The sequence below is a fragment of the Thunnus maccoyii genome, chromosome 6 (assembly GCF_910596095.1).
Source record: "Thunnus maccoyii chromosome 6, fThuMac1.1, whole genome shotgun sequence".
NCBI classification, from domain to species: domain Eukaryota; kingdom Metazoa; phylum Chordata; class Actinopteri; order Scombriformes; family Scombridae; genus Thunnus; species Thunnus maccoyii.
In genome coordinates this window covers 4,313,572-4,329,851 of record NC_056538.1, presented here as the reverse complement: position 1 = coordinate 4,329,851, position 16,280 = coordinate 4,313,572, and the positions used below count along the sequence as shown (strand labels likewise).

At 38.8% G+C, this 16,280-nt stretch overlaps 1 protein-coding gene across 2 annotated transcripts; it reads left to right on the top strand.

Annotated features, from left to right (window-relative positions):
* Nucleotides 1-739: 739 nt before the first annotated feature.
* zgc:113279 (uncharacterized protein LOC553749 homolog) lies at nucleotides 740-13,215 on the top strand. 2 transcript variants are annotated; one of them, XM_042413308.1, is made up of 13 exons: nucleotides 741-1,811; nucleotides 1,956-2,102; nucleotides 2,178-2,352; nucleotides 3,419-3,540; nucleotides 4,790-4,817; nucleotides 4,970-5,016; nucleotides 5,137-5,290; nucleotides 5,396-5,723; nucleotides 6,638-6,743; nucleotides 8,046-8,192; nucleotides 9,801-9,861; nucleotides 10,086-10,249; nucleotides 11,042-13,215. In XM_042413308.1, exons 3-13 carry the CDS (start codon nucleotides 2,187-2,189, stop codon nucleotides 11,072-11,074), a joined length of 1,356 nt encoding a protein of 451 aa, XP_042269242.1. In that variant the 5' UTR covers nucleotides 741-1,811; nucleotides 1,956-2,102; nucleotides 2,178-2,186; the 3' UTR covers nucleotides 11,075-13,215. The 2 variants fall into 2 exon arrangements, with proteins under 2 accessions (XP_042269243.1, XP_042269242.1); XM_042413309.1 differs by having other exon boundaries at nucleotides 740-2,081.
* Nucleotides 13,216-16,280: the final 3,065 nt, after the last annotated feature.

Sequence of the window (16,280 nt, the reverse complement as noted above, 5' to 3'; positions counted from 1 at the left end):
CCAGATGTACTGAAACTCCTCTGGAGAAACATGAGGGTTGCGTGGGAAAAGCAAATTATCCCTAAAGCCAGATGAGAGCTCATCCCAAAGGAAAATAATTTGTCCACCATCAAACCATCAGTAAGGGGAAGAACAGTGTTATGGTAGTAGAGCAGGTGAACTCAAGTGCAGGGCACACGCGGAAATGTTCAAACAAAGGTATATTTCCAGGAGAACTCAGATACATACAGGCAGGTCAACAGGGAATCTCTCTAGACAGGTACAGGTAACACTAGCTAACAGGGAATTTTCCAACAGTGATTCTACAATCTGACAAAGACTGACTGGGGAACAAGACTAAAATACACATGGGGATGATTACAAACGAGAAACAGCTGGGGCATATTAAGTCTAGACAGGGAAATACAACTAGATAGGGAACATGATACATGTAGAACTAAGAGAACTAGACAAAGGAACATACAACACCTAGAAATACAAAACCTAGACAATAAAACAGGAACATAATAACGATGAGGCAATAGTGGTTACTTAGTTATCAACTTTGGTGGTTATTACATAGGCATCTAAAGTAAACTAAAATTAGCTCATTCTTTTTTATACAATATTTCAAAAATAACATTAAAATCAATTATATTTTGTACATAACTTTATATTCTCTATAATGTTTTCTAGTATCTATATTATTTGTTAATGTTGATATTGATGTGAACGTGTTACAAAACGTAATTTAAAACAGATTTGCCTATTCTTTCACTCATGGCAAACTTCAAACCTAAACATTGATTAACCATCCCCCTCCTCATGCCCAAACCTAAGTGGGTGTGTCATGTAGTAAAGTGGGTGTGCGTGTAGCACAGTGGGTTTATCATGTAGTAAAGTGGGTATGTCGTGTAGATACTGTGAGTACGCAGATAGACCTACTTTGCTGGATTCTCAAGATCACGCAAACCGATTAGCGCATTAGGTTCGGGTCAGGTGGCGTATTGGTGAAATTCGTTTTTGATTGATAGAGAAATGCAAGCCTCTGATTGGTTAAATTTTAAATAAAATTGATGGTTATCCCGCCCGTTCAAAATAGTTACCCCGACCTCTCAAGGTCTCCGGTTCAGTGTTGCCAAATGTACGATAATTATCGTAATTGTACAATAATTTTGCCATCTGTCTGATCAGTAATGCCAGAAGTCCCATGATGTACGATAATTTGATCATATTGTGACAGTACAGGGCAACCTGTAAGTGCAACGTCCCACAAGTGTGTCAATTGCTGCCTTCCAGTGCTGTGGGAAAAAAACTCACATCAAGCAAAGATGCAACCAATTGGACAGTAGCCTAGATTTCTAGAGCAACATCTAAACATCACACTGTCTAAATAGCTTCAAACATGAATGTTTTCCTCTCCGATATGCTTCATTCGATAAGATATTTTACATTAGTAATTTAGAAATGTTTTGAGTTGTCGTGAAATGTGAGTTGTGACAAAGTGGGACTTTATGGCGCCTCCATAAACGCAGCAGGTGTTGCAGCCAGCAAAGGCAGCAGCAGCAGACCGTGTTTTCTGAACTTACACATTTACTCGTATTTGTTCTCTTGGTTATGACTCGCGTACAATAATTTTCCTCAGAATACGATAATTTTAAGCCTCTGGTACGATAATTTCACATTTCCCATCTGGCAACGCTGCTCCGGTCTACAGAGTCTCCCTACTCGCCCTCTCTTGTTAGGTGGAAATGAGTCATCCAGCGTTATCGCATTATTAGGTTATTAACAACACAATAAACTGTAGCCTAGGGATGCTATCTCATCTCAAGGTGGGGACAGTTCTGTGTCAGATTTTTTTCGACCTCTATGCAGCCTGAAGTCAGGGTGTGTAACTTGTTTCTGAACACATAATACAAACTCAATTTGTTAAAATATGAAATGATATGCGTTAGTCAAACTGTTTTGAACATCAGGACCTTGGGCGGGTTTTCTCCAAGCAGTGGGCGTCTCGACGTCATCGTCATCCCCATTAGTAAAGTCAGTATCATATAACAGAGCTGTCAGTTTACCTGGATAACAGGTGCTGAAGGCGGTTGAAAGTACGTCCAGCTAGGACTCGGGTCAGTATTATATTTTAAACTCTAACACAGGGAAAATTCCCCGTTGCTCATTATTCGCAACATTTTCTTTTCCAGTTGCACAAGATGAGAGGACGTTATAAAAGAAAGGACCCAAAACAAAGGGCTTATGGCTCGACAGGGAGTGAGGCTGGGCTCTCTCCACGGCCGGGGGACACAGCGGCGGGCTTGGCCGAGCCACACACACCTGTTCCCCGTCTGATCGTTCAGGATGTGGGCGGTAATAACAAAGGTAGGACAACTCGCCCTGACAGTTTAATGGGTTCAGTAACATGTTTTGGCCAGTATTTCTGGAACTCAGTAGAGGTATACGCCTTGTAAAGGAACAATCTGATGTATTTTTCTGATTGACACTTTTAATTCTCAAGCTAAACCACCTATTAGAAGAATGTTAATGTGTCTCCTTTACAGCTTTAACTCGTAATACAGCAGGAATTCAATTATCCAAGTTTATATTCTAGATATTTACAGTACAACTACAGTCATATTCACGTTATATAACCACACTTAACCCTATAGGCTACTGTTCATATTGTGTCCCTTCACAGTATCCTTTCATTATTCTCTATACCAAATTTCTCAAAAAGCTATTTTTCATTATACATAATCAGACATTAATAAATGGGTGATTAACCCTTGGGGTGATTAAAGTCATAATGACTTTGGTGAATGTGAAGGAAGCAAAAACATTTTTGAATGGTAATATTTTTGGGTCAGATTTCGCCCAGAACACCCATCTACATACAGAAATGTGTAAAAGTCCCTGTCAAATACATACAGGGGAGCAAAAGGCACAACATATAGTGGATAAAGTGACACAAAATTGTACTTAAGAACCACAGCTGAAAAACTGTTGTCTTAACCAGTTATTTACAGAAATAAATGAGCTCAATAGCTACTATTTTGGTTACAGATACAGGTAGAGGATGAAAAAGTTACTGTTTGCTCTTGCATTAACATACAGACATTCATTACAGCTATAGAAACATCCAGCTGTACAACCCTGTGTAGCAATTAAGTGTCAGAACAGAGCTATTTGAAGCCACTTTGTCCATTTTCAGTTAATATTAATTTATGTTTACAGCTCAAATACAGTCAGAGAAAACAAAGTAGCATCTCATATTAATAACTTACTGACACAATAACTGATCCATAATGCTGGTATCAAACTACAGGATTAGTCTATTTATGACCTAATTTCATGTTGTGTCTCACAATAGAAGACAACTGATTCTGTTTTAATGCTGTGTGGTCTGATCCCAACATATTGGTTTCATCTGCCATTGTTTCTTCTCCAGGTTCAAAATGTTCCAGTTACGCTGGTGACAAGGTCTACCTTGGAGTGCGTGTCAAGATGCCAGTAAAGGATCTGCTGAGGAACATCCGCGCAGCCCAAGGCTGGGATCCTCAAGACTTTCAGGTAACAATCCACAGGTTAGATATTTTTACAGCCATGGGAAACTAAATATGATTTCACTTCCTGTAATTTAGCAAAGCTCATTAGACATTTTGGGCAACCAGATCCTTCGTCCTTCTTTTCCGTCTTTTGTGAGGTTTTAAACAACATATACTCTAACAATATCAGCACAATTCCCCTGATTGTGTCTTGATTTAAAAATTTTGAAAATTTGCCTTTAAGTTTCACCAAAATTATGCATAGACTGAGAGGAATCTTTCATACACTGCAACCCAGTGAAATTCATGAATACCATCCACACAAGTGAGAATCCTTGTACTCAGCGAGTTTTTTTACATTTGTTTCTACCATCCTGATTAATTTTTCTGGTTGATTATTAAACATGTTTATTTTATCTTCATTTTGAAATCTGGCAGAATGATCCTCTCAGCTGTGAGAATATTTTTCATGATGCTAGCACTACAGCAAACATTTTAAAACTTCTTGTGAAAGACTTAAAGTGAGGATACATTTCCAGATTTAACTATCTAACAATGGATACTAAACAAGAGTTAAAAAACATGAAAAGGTCACATTTTCTTCACTTAATGACTAAATTGCTTGACGGCTACAATCTGTCCCATTTTTTCATGTTCAGACCAGTTAAACAACAGGTGAACATCATTGTGTTTGTTTGGCATTCCAAGTGGGATCAACAGTTGGATATCAGTTATAAAACCTTGGATTTTGGACTCCTGCCCCATATTTGGTGGAGATTGCGTTCATACATGACAGACTGCATCACAGCTGACTTGAAGAAGAGCTGAAATCAGCCCCAGTTTGTTCCTCTCATGTGTTAGCTTACATTTAGGTCACAGACGTAACCATCAGTTTCTCTAAAAGATAATTAACTGAGTCTTTGGGGATTCTGGAAATACTTTCAGAACAGAGGTAAGTGTTCACAGTGCCCTTCAGTGTTTTTCAAACATTGCTGGTTAATTATCTTTTAGAGAAACCAATGGTTACTCTGTCACATGAATGTTTGCAATACATGAGAGGCACAAACTGGGGCTAAGCTGAAATGTGTCAGTGCAGTTAGGCTTTGAATACGCATTCTTTACCTTCCTAAATAAGCTGAGCTCAAGACGTAAACAGTAAAGAGGTTAGTCGTAAATTCTATACTGTTAGGCCAGCAAACAAGGAAATGTTATGCTTGTGTTTGTGTCTTACTAATGCAGCTGTTCTTTTCTTTTCACATCATGTGTGATTCTAGGAGACGGAGTACAGCAAAACACTCAAAGGTCAGTAAAACCCAAATCCATGAGAGTTAGTAATTGAGGTGCAGATTTCCTACTTTAATAGTTAATGAGCTGTAAACTAGTTAGATACAGAGGTTGTGTTGTTCATGAACCACCAGAAATGAGCAACTTCAACTTGACTTTTTCTTCCACAGGAGACAAGAAACGAGTCAAAACTCGCACAGGACGCCGAACTACCAAGGTGAGTGAAAAACACAGACCCCAGCTCCTCCTCCGGCTTTATGTAAAAGGCAGGTTTATGAAACGCTGTAAATCAGTCGCGAGGAGCAGTTCAAATGACTCTGCATGCCTTGGCTTTCAGAGAAAACACCCCACAAAAAGCCTGGAGGAGCTGGCAATCATTGTGGAGGTGCTGGAGGAGGATCTCAGGACCAGCAACACCTACCGCTCCCCTCCCCAAACTCTGTCCCCCTCCGCCTCTCCAGTGTCACCTGAGAGGTCTCCTGAGTCAAATGGTAATTCACAGGGACCATATTCACATTTATATAGCTACTCCTTAAAATGTGACCTGGATAAATGTGTTAACAGCAGCTCCTCACATGCCATATTGTCTCCCCAAGGTGCAGGTTACAACAGTGACGAGTCAGATGAAATGATTCTCAGCCCCCAGTCCTACATGACCTACTCACCAGGCACAGCAGAGTACCAGCAGGCCATGTCCCCTCCTGGCGTCATGCACACCAGCCCTCAGCCCTCCAGCATCGAGCTGCTGCAAGAAGGAAACACAGGAAGTGATGGTGGAAGAGGGGACGAGTGGCTGGGTCCACAGAACCAGGACCGGAACCTCAACAGTTCTACTTTCTTCTGGACACAGCTGCAGAGAGAGGAGAGCCAGCTGAGGGACATCTCGGATGCGGTGCTGCTGGCCACCGATGAACACGGCAGGACGTAAGTTTGGCGCTGGCTTTGATCTCAGCAAAACTCAGTCATGATAGTGATGTGTCATTTGCGAAGGAGTCGACTCTGTGAGCCAGCTCCCATCTGAGAGCCATTTCTTTTTTCTTTCTTTTTTTTTTGTAATTTATACAAGACAGAACAATCTTTTTGCCACACTGCTCCATGCACTGACTGAATGTTGTGTTGTTGTGTATGTGCTTGCGACCAATCACATGTATTGACAGACAGAGATCACACCATCAGGTTAAAAGCAGGCATTTCATTTAGCATTTTTAACACTGGCCTGACACTGTTTTGGATAGTTCAATATAAATAAAATGTTCAATACACATGTATAATAGTCTTGTTTTTACATTATTTAATGTTTTTATGCTGAACATATGGTAAAATTATGGTATTCTGGAAATTATAAGGTTTAGTATAATTACATTGAATAAATAAGTGATATATGTGCACACATACCAGTCATAGGTCAGAATATTGCTAAATTTGATTGAATTATAAAGAAGAAGTGGTACTAAATGAAAAGCCGTTTGGGAGCTGAAAGAGCCGGCTCTTATTGCTGAGCTCAGCCAAATGACTTGGCTCAATAAAAAAGAGCTGGAATTCTCATTACTAAATGATGTTATTAGTAACTTGTGATATTCCTGCTGTGACAAGTCAAAATGTCAGCTGTCAGAAAGGAGTTACTTCAGTTTGTGAAACTCGCTCAAGCCTGCAGGATTCTTGCAATTAAGTCCCATTTTCCCTGGGCACTTTATGAAAGACCTCTAACTACACAGGTTCAAATGTAACCCAGGTTCAGACCTGTTATCCTCTTACAAGATTGCCTGCTGCCTTTGTGTCAGTAAATACCTTGGTTTTTTTTTTTTGTCTAAACATGTTGTCCCTCTCTCCCTCTCCAGAGCTCTCCATGAAGTGGCATGTGTTGGAAAGAGGGCGCTGGGCTACGCCATCGCAAACAGGATGGCCGCACTCAACAGCCTGGACCTCAAAGACTCTGATGGAATGGTGCAGTACAAAGACATTTGAGATTAGTAGTTTTTGTATTTAAATCTCACTTATAATCTCTAATGCTAAATAACTTGATCCCCTTCTCAATGAATCTCCACTACTGACTCATTGGGCCTCACGCAAGAACAGTCTTACTTTTCTCAGTGAGTTTTGCTTGTACAAATGTTCCTAGTCAGCTTCAACAAACTGCACAAACTTGTTGTGAATGACTTGTTTCAGCCTGAAGAATGTCACCTGTTAGTGAGGAAGTACGCGTTCATGAAATTTGATCATTAGCGTCAACAATGTCCCTAAAATTGCTATATAAGGTGATCTGTTCCACTCCGTTTGTTGGCAAGTTTCATTGACAAAAATGTTACAAAAGATTAAAAGGAAGAATTTCAAAGCACAAATCAGCAGACATATTTATCAGTTTTAATCGTTGAAACGATTAGAAAATATGAATCCAGACGCCAATGACGTGTCATCAGAGCAGCGTCTTTTTTAAAGCAAATTGCTCCTTGACCAACATGAGAAGTGGTCATGTGACAGTCACAGAGATATTAGAGGAGAGAATACTATAGCCTACAGTAGGTGATGTTACCCTGTCAGATGATACTGGACAGACACCTGCAGGAAGACCCTGAGGCAGCTGTTTACAACAACTGCTGAAATGTACAAGCTGCTGTGCTGACATATGCCAATAAAACCATAAAATCTTAAAAAAAAAAACTCACTCAACTTCATTCAGATTCAGGCATTATGATTTCAGGTCAGATAAGCCTGACTGTTCGTGGACGACAAGTCTGGACCATGTGTAAATTTGCTCATAGCTCAGAAAAAATTGGAAGAAGGAGAAAATCTGTGAATGCCACAAATTATTAAAATAATAATAATTTATTAAATTAAATCACTAGTATGTGCTTCGAATCTGTTCATACGAGTGGTTCTTGCATGAGGCCTATTATTTGTTGTAGCAGGGCATTGATTGGGTCATAAAAGTCTCAAAAATACTGATTCACAGTGTATCATGGTATGATGAAGATTCATACTAAAGAATATGGAAAGTATTTTAGAACTGATATTAGGAGGATATTTAGGAAGCAATCCAAAACTGTCAACATTTATTTTACAGCTCTGTTTACACGGGTTGTCGGCGTTTCATATCAGTAGTTCTTCCAGTTAATGACAGATGTAAGAAAAGAAATGAATGACAGCAGGGTGGAGCAGACGCTTTCAACACACGATACAGTTTGCATTATATAGTTGTCTCATCATTTGACAATCCATAATTTAATGTTAATGGCTCTCTGTTTCCAGACTGCCCTCCTCCATGCAGCAAAGCACAACCATCACTCGATGGTGGCAGATCTGATCCATTTAGGCGCCAACATCAACGAGCGGAACAACTCAGGAAAGTCCTGCCTCCACCTCAGCGCTGAGAAAGGCTACATCAGGGTCCTGGAGGTTAGAGCCTTGCTTTCCTCTGCATTCTTTTCATTCATCGTCCTCACATCCGTCACATGATATTTCAGTCAGCACTCATGGGATTTGGGCAAAACATAAGCAAATGATGCACAACATCACTCTGGGTTCAAAAAGTTTCAAAATGGCAGTGATTGGTCAGATTGGCAAATTTCAAATTAAGAAAACTAATTTTAGAAAATGTAATCACCAGTCAGGTGACACATTGGAAAAGATGACTTATCATGTGCATGTAGGACAACACATTTATCCTTATTGCAGAAATGTCATTGTGCAGCTCACATTTCATAAGCACCTATCAAGTACTTCATGACCTACTTATCAGATCATCTTTTAACGAGAAACACAACTCTGTTTTTATTGGATATGCTACAGATACAGTGTCCTCAGATCCAAACTACAACTGGTTGGTCAGGTACATGTTTATTGGCTTTCACATCAAGAAGGTTTCATCTTTGTCAGTAAATAAAGTCTGTAAATGTCTCTGACAAAAACCAACATAGCCGGTTTTGTAAGACGTAACAGTCATTTAGTGTCATGCTTTTGTTGAGTTACTGAATGTGTTTCATGATTTCAATTTCATGATGGAAGTGTGCTTTAGAAAACAAAGAGGATCAGTATATCAAAGGGTGTACCGCTTTTTAAATGGTAACCAGTATATGGGGCTCCTCTGTAATTAGGTCACACAGTTGGTGTGTAACAGAGCAGTTATTTCAGGTTTTAATAGGTGAATCTAACTGCCATTACCTGGATGCATATTACACAATACCACCAACACCAGCATAAGGCAAGTCTCCATGCACCACAGTGGAGGAAAAGCATTGTTGGGGGATTGCTGCTGGCAATCTAGCTGTACACTTTATTGGTGGTGGCAAGATTTTTAACACTATCTGCCCCCAGCCTTTTGAAGGCAATAATGCCAGCAAGGCAGACTGAAGATTAATGTCTGATTCTTATCAGAATCTCTCAACCACAACAGCTTTTAGGCTGTTGCAAAGCCTTTGCTTTCAGTTGACTACCCACAACCATCTGAAGGCGGCAGGTATGTGCTTCGTTGGTAGCCTCCAATTTGAATTCCAAATAGTGCCAAAAGCTATTCTACATGCCAAATGGACTTCATTAAATCTTGTGTTCTTGTTCCCATCAAATCGCACACAGCTTTCTATTCCGTATAGTGCACATCATCAGCAGTGTAGGAGGTGGTTACATTATATGGATACGCTGAGCAACATATAGACAGTTCACAACGAAAAGTCTTCACTTCACTGTATCCTCATCTAAGAATCTGCAGGACTGTATAACAGCTGTGGTACCTGTCAGTATGTCCTACAACATGGTAACATATCTGTGCTACCTTATACTGTATTCATATTTAACTGGTCTTTATTCTCAATTGCAAATCTACACATCCAGGACAAGAACAGCAGAGTCTGGTCTCAACTCCTTTCCCAAACTGTCTGTACTTCATAGAGAGCAATGCTTTTAAAGCACGCTTTAGAATCTTAAATATGTCTGTGAACATATATATATGTTCACACATGTTCATATAAAAGTCTGTTTGTGTAAATCAGTATGTATGTTTTCTTGTAGGTTCTAAAACACACAATGATGGACGGTGTGTATGTTGACCTCGAAGCCACTGATAACTCCGGTATGTACTGTCTTTCTCACTAAACAAGCCTCGACACTCGATGTTTTTAAGTGTCTTGCACAAGAACTTGGATGTCATGATTTAAGGACAGCTTGCTGTTGGTTCCACATATTCATTTTGTGTTTTTTTTATATCATTGTTTTGTAATCATTAAATCTGTACTGCCTGGAGACAATCAACAGCTCCTCATAAGTCTAGTAATCCATCTGTTTGTTTGTGCACAGGAATGAGTGTCCTTCAGTGTGCCTCAGTGGCTCTAAAGGCAACAGTACATGAGCTGGAAAGCAGTAAATCCCTCAATCACATCAGACTCCACACACTCCGCAAAGAGCAGATGATAGAGACCCTGGAGTGTCTACTGCAGATGGGCAGCTACCCTCATATTATGGTATGTACCCTATAAAAACAAACATGCTTGTCTCTTTCATTTTTACATGCAAAAAAAGCACTAAATTGCGAAAGCAAGTCTGCTGAGGAGTCAGCCGGCGCCGACTGCTCGCTCACAGCCCACTAACAGTTGTAGCCAGGGGTCATTTAAACAGTTGTAAACTGTGAAAGTTGCACCTTGTGGCAAGTTTGTAGTTCAGCTTTTTGGCGAGGCAGAGCTCAGACATGAAGAGCCTGAACAAATAATGAGTCAATGTCATTTGTGAACTTAGTAAACAAAATGTTCCTAGTATACAGTACATCTACAAACCTATAAGTCTGGTTCCTCCCTGTTCACTTCTGGTCGATGTTTGCTGTTGTCGAGTGCTGTAAAGTATGCTGGTGTGCTTTTGAAGTGTCATACAGAGCACTTTGTGAGCAGTGGTTCCCAGGTAGATAAGTAGACTTCAAGGCTGCTCAAACAGCACAGCCATTTGACCTAACTTTGCATTTGAACATCTATTTGTAGATGTACTTGCTGTCAATGCTACCCTAGCGGCGTGCCTCTAGGGACTGAAACGTCTATCCATTAGTGGAACACTTTGTTCCAGAGTGAAAAGTCTTGACAGCAGTAGTAGTACTTAGAAAAAAACTTGCTGCACCAATGATGACTTTTATTTCAATATTAACATTTGTTAATATTTCACATTGCATGTATTTAGGTAGCTCTATGTAAAGTGCTTATCCAATGACTTTTGATATATTGATCACTAACCTTTTTGATTGATCACTAATTTTTTGCTCTGTTTCTCAGGGGAGCCGGTGTATGCAACCTAGACTTGAATGAACCCGGCACATCTGCCCGGCAGGGCATTTTGGAACCCGACAGTAATGTTCTGAGTTGGTTCAGGCTTGAATTTGTCACAGAGAGAGCATAATTAGTGTGTTTCTTTTCTCTCTAAGCATGAATTCAAACCTGTTATATAAAGCATCTGATGTTTTGTGTGTGGTGAAAATGCCTGACTTGCAATCAGGTATTTATTGTAACCCGCACAAGAATGTTAGGTACACATTCGCTGGTTTCTGTGAAACTTCCATTGTTTGTTACATTAGAGTAACAAGTTGCCCTCAGTTGGTGTGTCCTTGGAGATCCAGTTGTAAAATCCTATGGAATGTGACTTTGGCAGTATGCATTATTTTATATGATAATGCATTATTTTCAAAAGACAGTTTTAGTTGTTTGGTTTATGTTGTATACACTTCATCGCTTTCAATATGATTCCAATCTAGACTTGCTAAAAATCAGAAATGGACTGCCAGTCTGAATATGGGCCAGTCTAGTGACATTGTCCAGGTGTGTCATAAGTAGTGGCCTCTACATACAGTAGTTTCCAGCTTGATTTGAAGCCAAAGAGATTCAGAGCCATAGAATGGACACTTGGATCTTTAAAGGACTTGTATACTAGAGGACATTTGAAGTTTTAGTATTGTACAGTGAGGGGAGTGTGTGCAGTTTCATTTGACCGGCTTTAAATGACTGGTGTTGTGTGCAGGGAGTTTGTGCTGTATATGCATTACTCTTTGTTCATTAATTCATATAGTCAAGTTATTGGTCTTATTTACAGGAGTATAAACTGTATTTTGTAGGGCAAGACAAATATAAATTGGTCTGTGTTTAACCTACAGTATCTTAATGAATCGACTGGCATAAAGTAATTCTTAGGTATTTTGAGAACACTTGTTTGTTATACATATATTTAAGCTTTTAAAAATATTCTTCTCATTTAACTTTTGGCAAAACAGGAAATATATTTTTTTAATGTCAAGATTTTTTTTTTAGAACAAGGGTTATCAGGATACCGTGTTGTAGTCTGTGTCAAAATTTTAGATTTGTAGTTGTATAATTACTATATAGCATTATTTGGTTAAAGCCATACATGCAGTCACTAATTTACTTATAAATGTTTACTGATGAATTTTGTGTATGTTTTGTTCTCAAGAAGCTCTTGTTTTCTGGTTGCTTTGCCAACATTGGATTTATATCACTTTTTTTATTTTAAAGAGTATCATTTTCTGGGTTAAACTTTGCCTATAGGCAAAGATGCTGGTGTGAGGTTTAAGAAGTTATCTGATGACCTATTCTGTAGAGGTTGTGGGAAACGATGAACCCACAAGCAGCAGCACAAGCGGTTTATACATAAGCAAAACAAGTTTTTTATACTATTAATAAAGATGTGAGTATTTTGAAGTAATAGATTGTCACTGAGTGGTATACACAGCTAGCATGAAATTTATTGACAGGGGAGGTTTGACATTATTGTTGTTATCGCTGGTCTATAGTAAACAATGTGTTTCAGTTGCCAGTGAGTGGTTGGGGGAAATCAAAGTCATCATACATGAGTAATATTTCTTGTGGATCTTCTTAGAAGGACCACATCTTTGGAGGGGTTTAAGCCCCATTTTGCATAGCACTTTAAGTCACAAAGTGCATTAGAGTCAGTAAAATGCTAAAATGCTGCTATCCTTTATCTAAAGGATAGCATAAAGAATGGACACCTAACCATTAGAAAAGACTGGTTCACATCTATATTAATAATAACCACAAAGGTTTTTATTTACGGTCAGTAAATAGTGAGAGTAAACCATTTAAAATAAAATAATGAAGTACTTTTTTACTCAGGTGACATAATGTCATTCATTTACTGTATCTTAGACTCATACTACTCATGATCTCCAAAGGTTAATGGGCTTGCTAGCTAGCCTAAGTTAGAGGCTGATATTGGTTGTATGAACTGCTTATCCTCAGTCTGCCTCCAAAATAACAATTACATCCTTACACATTCATTTCTGGGAGCTAATTGCACTGTAAATAATTAGTAGAGCAGCAGGTTTTTTGTTTTTGTTGATAAAGGCATGCATTGTAGAGCGTATTAAGGTGACTCACAGTGGTGGCGGTTACTGGTTGTCAATACAATTCTGTAACAAGGTGTATTTTCATCTTGAAGACTTTATTAAATGTTACTTCTCAATTAACATTGTTTTGTCATAACTATCACTTTTTTTATTTTCAACAAAAATGTCATTGTACACATTAATGCAGAGTTAGCATTTCTTAAACACAACATCAGTCACGCAAAAAAAAAGTCATATGACTGTTGGACGACTTAATGGCTGATACTGATACTACTGCCGGGTAAAGTTCAATGAACTTTATTAACAGCTTTAAATGTCAACCCTTTCAAGCTAAATAACAAAGACCTATGGCAGCCAAACAGCACGCTCATCAAGCTCTTTTATGTGTCTCTGAAGCTTTACCTAGATTTGTCAGGGCTTGCTGGGCAGGCATGGGTGGATGACTAGTTGCAGCAGCTATGAGCAGCATTTACCTGGAAAAGAGTGCACTGGCACACTGACATTTGAGGTCAGACTTACTCACCACTCTTATTATTTCAGTGAAGTAACAAACACTTAATGGAATCTACTCCCCACACGCACTGAATCTTAAGATATCCAGGCAAACACAAACAAAATTACAACACTGAGGTGGGAAAACAAAGAACAGAACAAGCAGAGGATTAGGGACTGAGTCACAGTAACCAAACAAGTGCATGTGTTCATGTATGCTTGTCTTGCATGTTCAAAGGTAGAGAGACAGAGGGAATGTCTATGTTGCTCACCTGAGGGAGGAAATAGTTTTGCCTCATCAGACTGGTTCCATATTTCAGGTGTTATTACATTTGCAGCAGTAGTTTTATTATGTCCGAGTAATGACAGACGTATAGTGCCTAACATGTAGTGGAAAGTTCTATAAATCTACATCCAGAATCTAAAATTTAAAATGACAGAAAGTAACTTTTTAATAAAAATATGTATTATACGTGTTACATTTTTGTATACAAGTCAGTTATATCTTGATGAAAAGATCTATGGTTTTGTTTTGGACTGTAGACTTTGCAGACCAAAGTTTGTTTGTCCCTTTTCGATTCATACTTCTATTCTTTTACTTTATATACATGTCATTTCTGAGTGAAATCTCCTCTTATATATTCCACACTCATCAAAAAAGTCTTCAGTTTTAATTTTGCCCAATTTGTGGCGTTTATAAGCAGTATTTTAAAATCTAATAAATGGTTTATAACACACTATAATATAGTTATAAGCAGATATAAGAACATTTCTAAATGTTAATTAATGCACAATATGTGTCATTAATTACAACTGCTAACGTCATGCAGACATTAAAGGACCTTAATGCAGACTGCTTTCAGTGTGGATCTTAAACACATGATGGTGAAAGAGAACGTGAACTTATAAAAGACTGCAGAAATCAGTCTAGTAAGCGAAGCACACATTCTCTGCATTTGTTCTAAACTCATCACTCACATCACCTTGACTCCACCTTGTCCTGGAATGCACGCACTAGGGATGTACAAAATGCCACCTCTGCACGCAAGATGTTTAAGAATATAAAGGGCAGTTTCCCATGAATTTGCCTGAGCATGTGCCCGCTCGTGATTGAAATTACCTTGGCCAGCGCCACTGGCATGCTAATTTGTGAGTCCAACTGTGTAGCCTCCAGGGGTCATAAAGTAAGTAACATACTACTAACAACTCATAGATATCTGAAATGTGACCCCGACTACACACTGCTTTTTGTAAGACGTCAAAGGCCAAAAACGTTGGAAACCACTGGTTTCATCTTTAACAATGTGTTGTATTTTAAAAGCTTGTTATATTATCCATTATGTCAAATCTTCATCTGAGAAGTAGCTAAAGCTGTCGAATAAATGTAGTGGAGTAGAAAGTACAATACTTCCCTCTGAAATGTAGTTGAGTGGAAGTATAAAGTAGTATCAAATGGAAATGGTAAAGTACAAGTGCCTCAAAACTGTACTTAAATACAGTACTTGAGTAAATGTACTTACTTACTTTCCACCACTGCATCTAATACAATAAACAGCGAGCATACACTAAACTATGCTAAAAGAAAGAGAATTTTATTAGAACATGCACATAGTGTAACAGACATTCAAATTCTATATTTATGCCAAGTCTAGTACATGAAGTATGTAGAGTAAGTTTAGTGACATGACAGTCTCACAATAACAAAATATGTTGAATTCATCACTCTGTGAAACTTTTAACAACTTTCTGCATTTTCTCCCAAACTTCACTCAAGCTAGTATCCCCCGTGTGCATAACTGTACATTTACAGGCAGCTAGCTTTCTGATAGCAGAATTAGAAAAACAAAACTTTTGTACCTGTACTGTAGTTTTGAAGAAACCTAGGATAAAAAGCACAGAAAAAGTCATGTTTTTTATTTCTGTATAGTCAGAGAGAGTTAAGATGCTGAGTGTTTAGCTAACCTTAGGTGAGACAAAGCAGCTAATGACTTTTTGACACCTTTTTTACTGACCGAACTACTACAGAACAAGTGGAGCTTTCAGTTGGAGTAAAACAGTTAACACGTATGGTGTCACTGCCAGGGAAGGAGTTGAATTTAGGGGAGTTACATATCATCATAATAAGACTACCAGAGAGAGAGCAAAAACATATTTACCTCTGTCTTTCAACACCAACAATTTGTTCAAATTCAAATAGATTTCACTCCAGAGTTAAACTAACTCTTCATAGAGTGAGATTTGTGAAGGTTCTCATTAAAAGACTGGTTCCCAATTTTTCAAGTCTGTCTTAAAACAGCAGTCAGAAGCTTAAATGAACATTGAAACAGTTCATACTCGGAAACACTGTCCGAGGAAACACAAAGAGGGACTTTGATGCTAAAAAGACTGTAAATGTGGCAGATATCCACTTGAAATGACTAACTCAGACTGCTGAAGCCTCATATAAGCTTCAGATAGGCAAAATTTTTAAATACATTTTTGCACTAAATGATTGTGTGGACACACTGTGGATTGAAAGTTTTACCACTGGTCTGGTCTTCTGCATCTCCATCCAGGCTGGCCTCCTGAAACTCCCCTTCCTCCCCCCTCCCCACCAACTTGCCAACCCCAGCCTCCACCATGATACCTCCTCCATTGGCTGCATACGG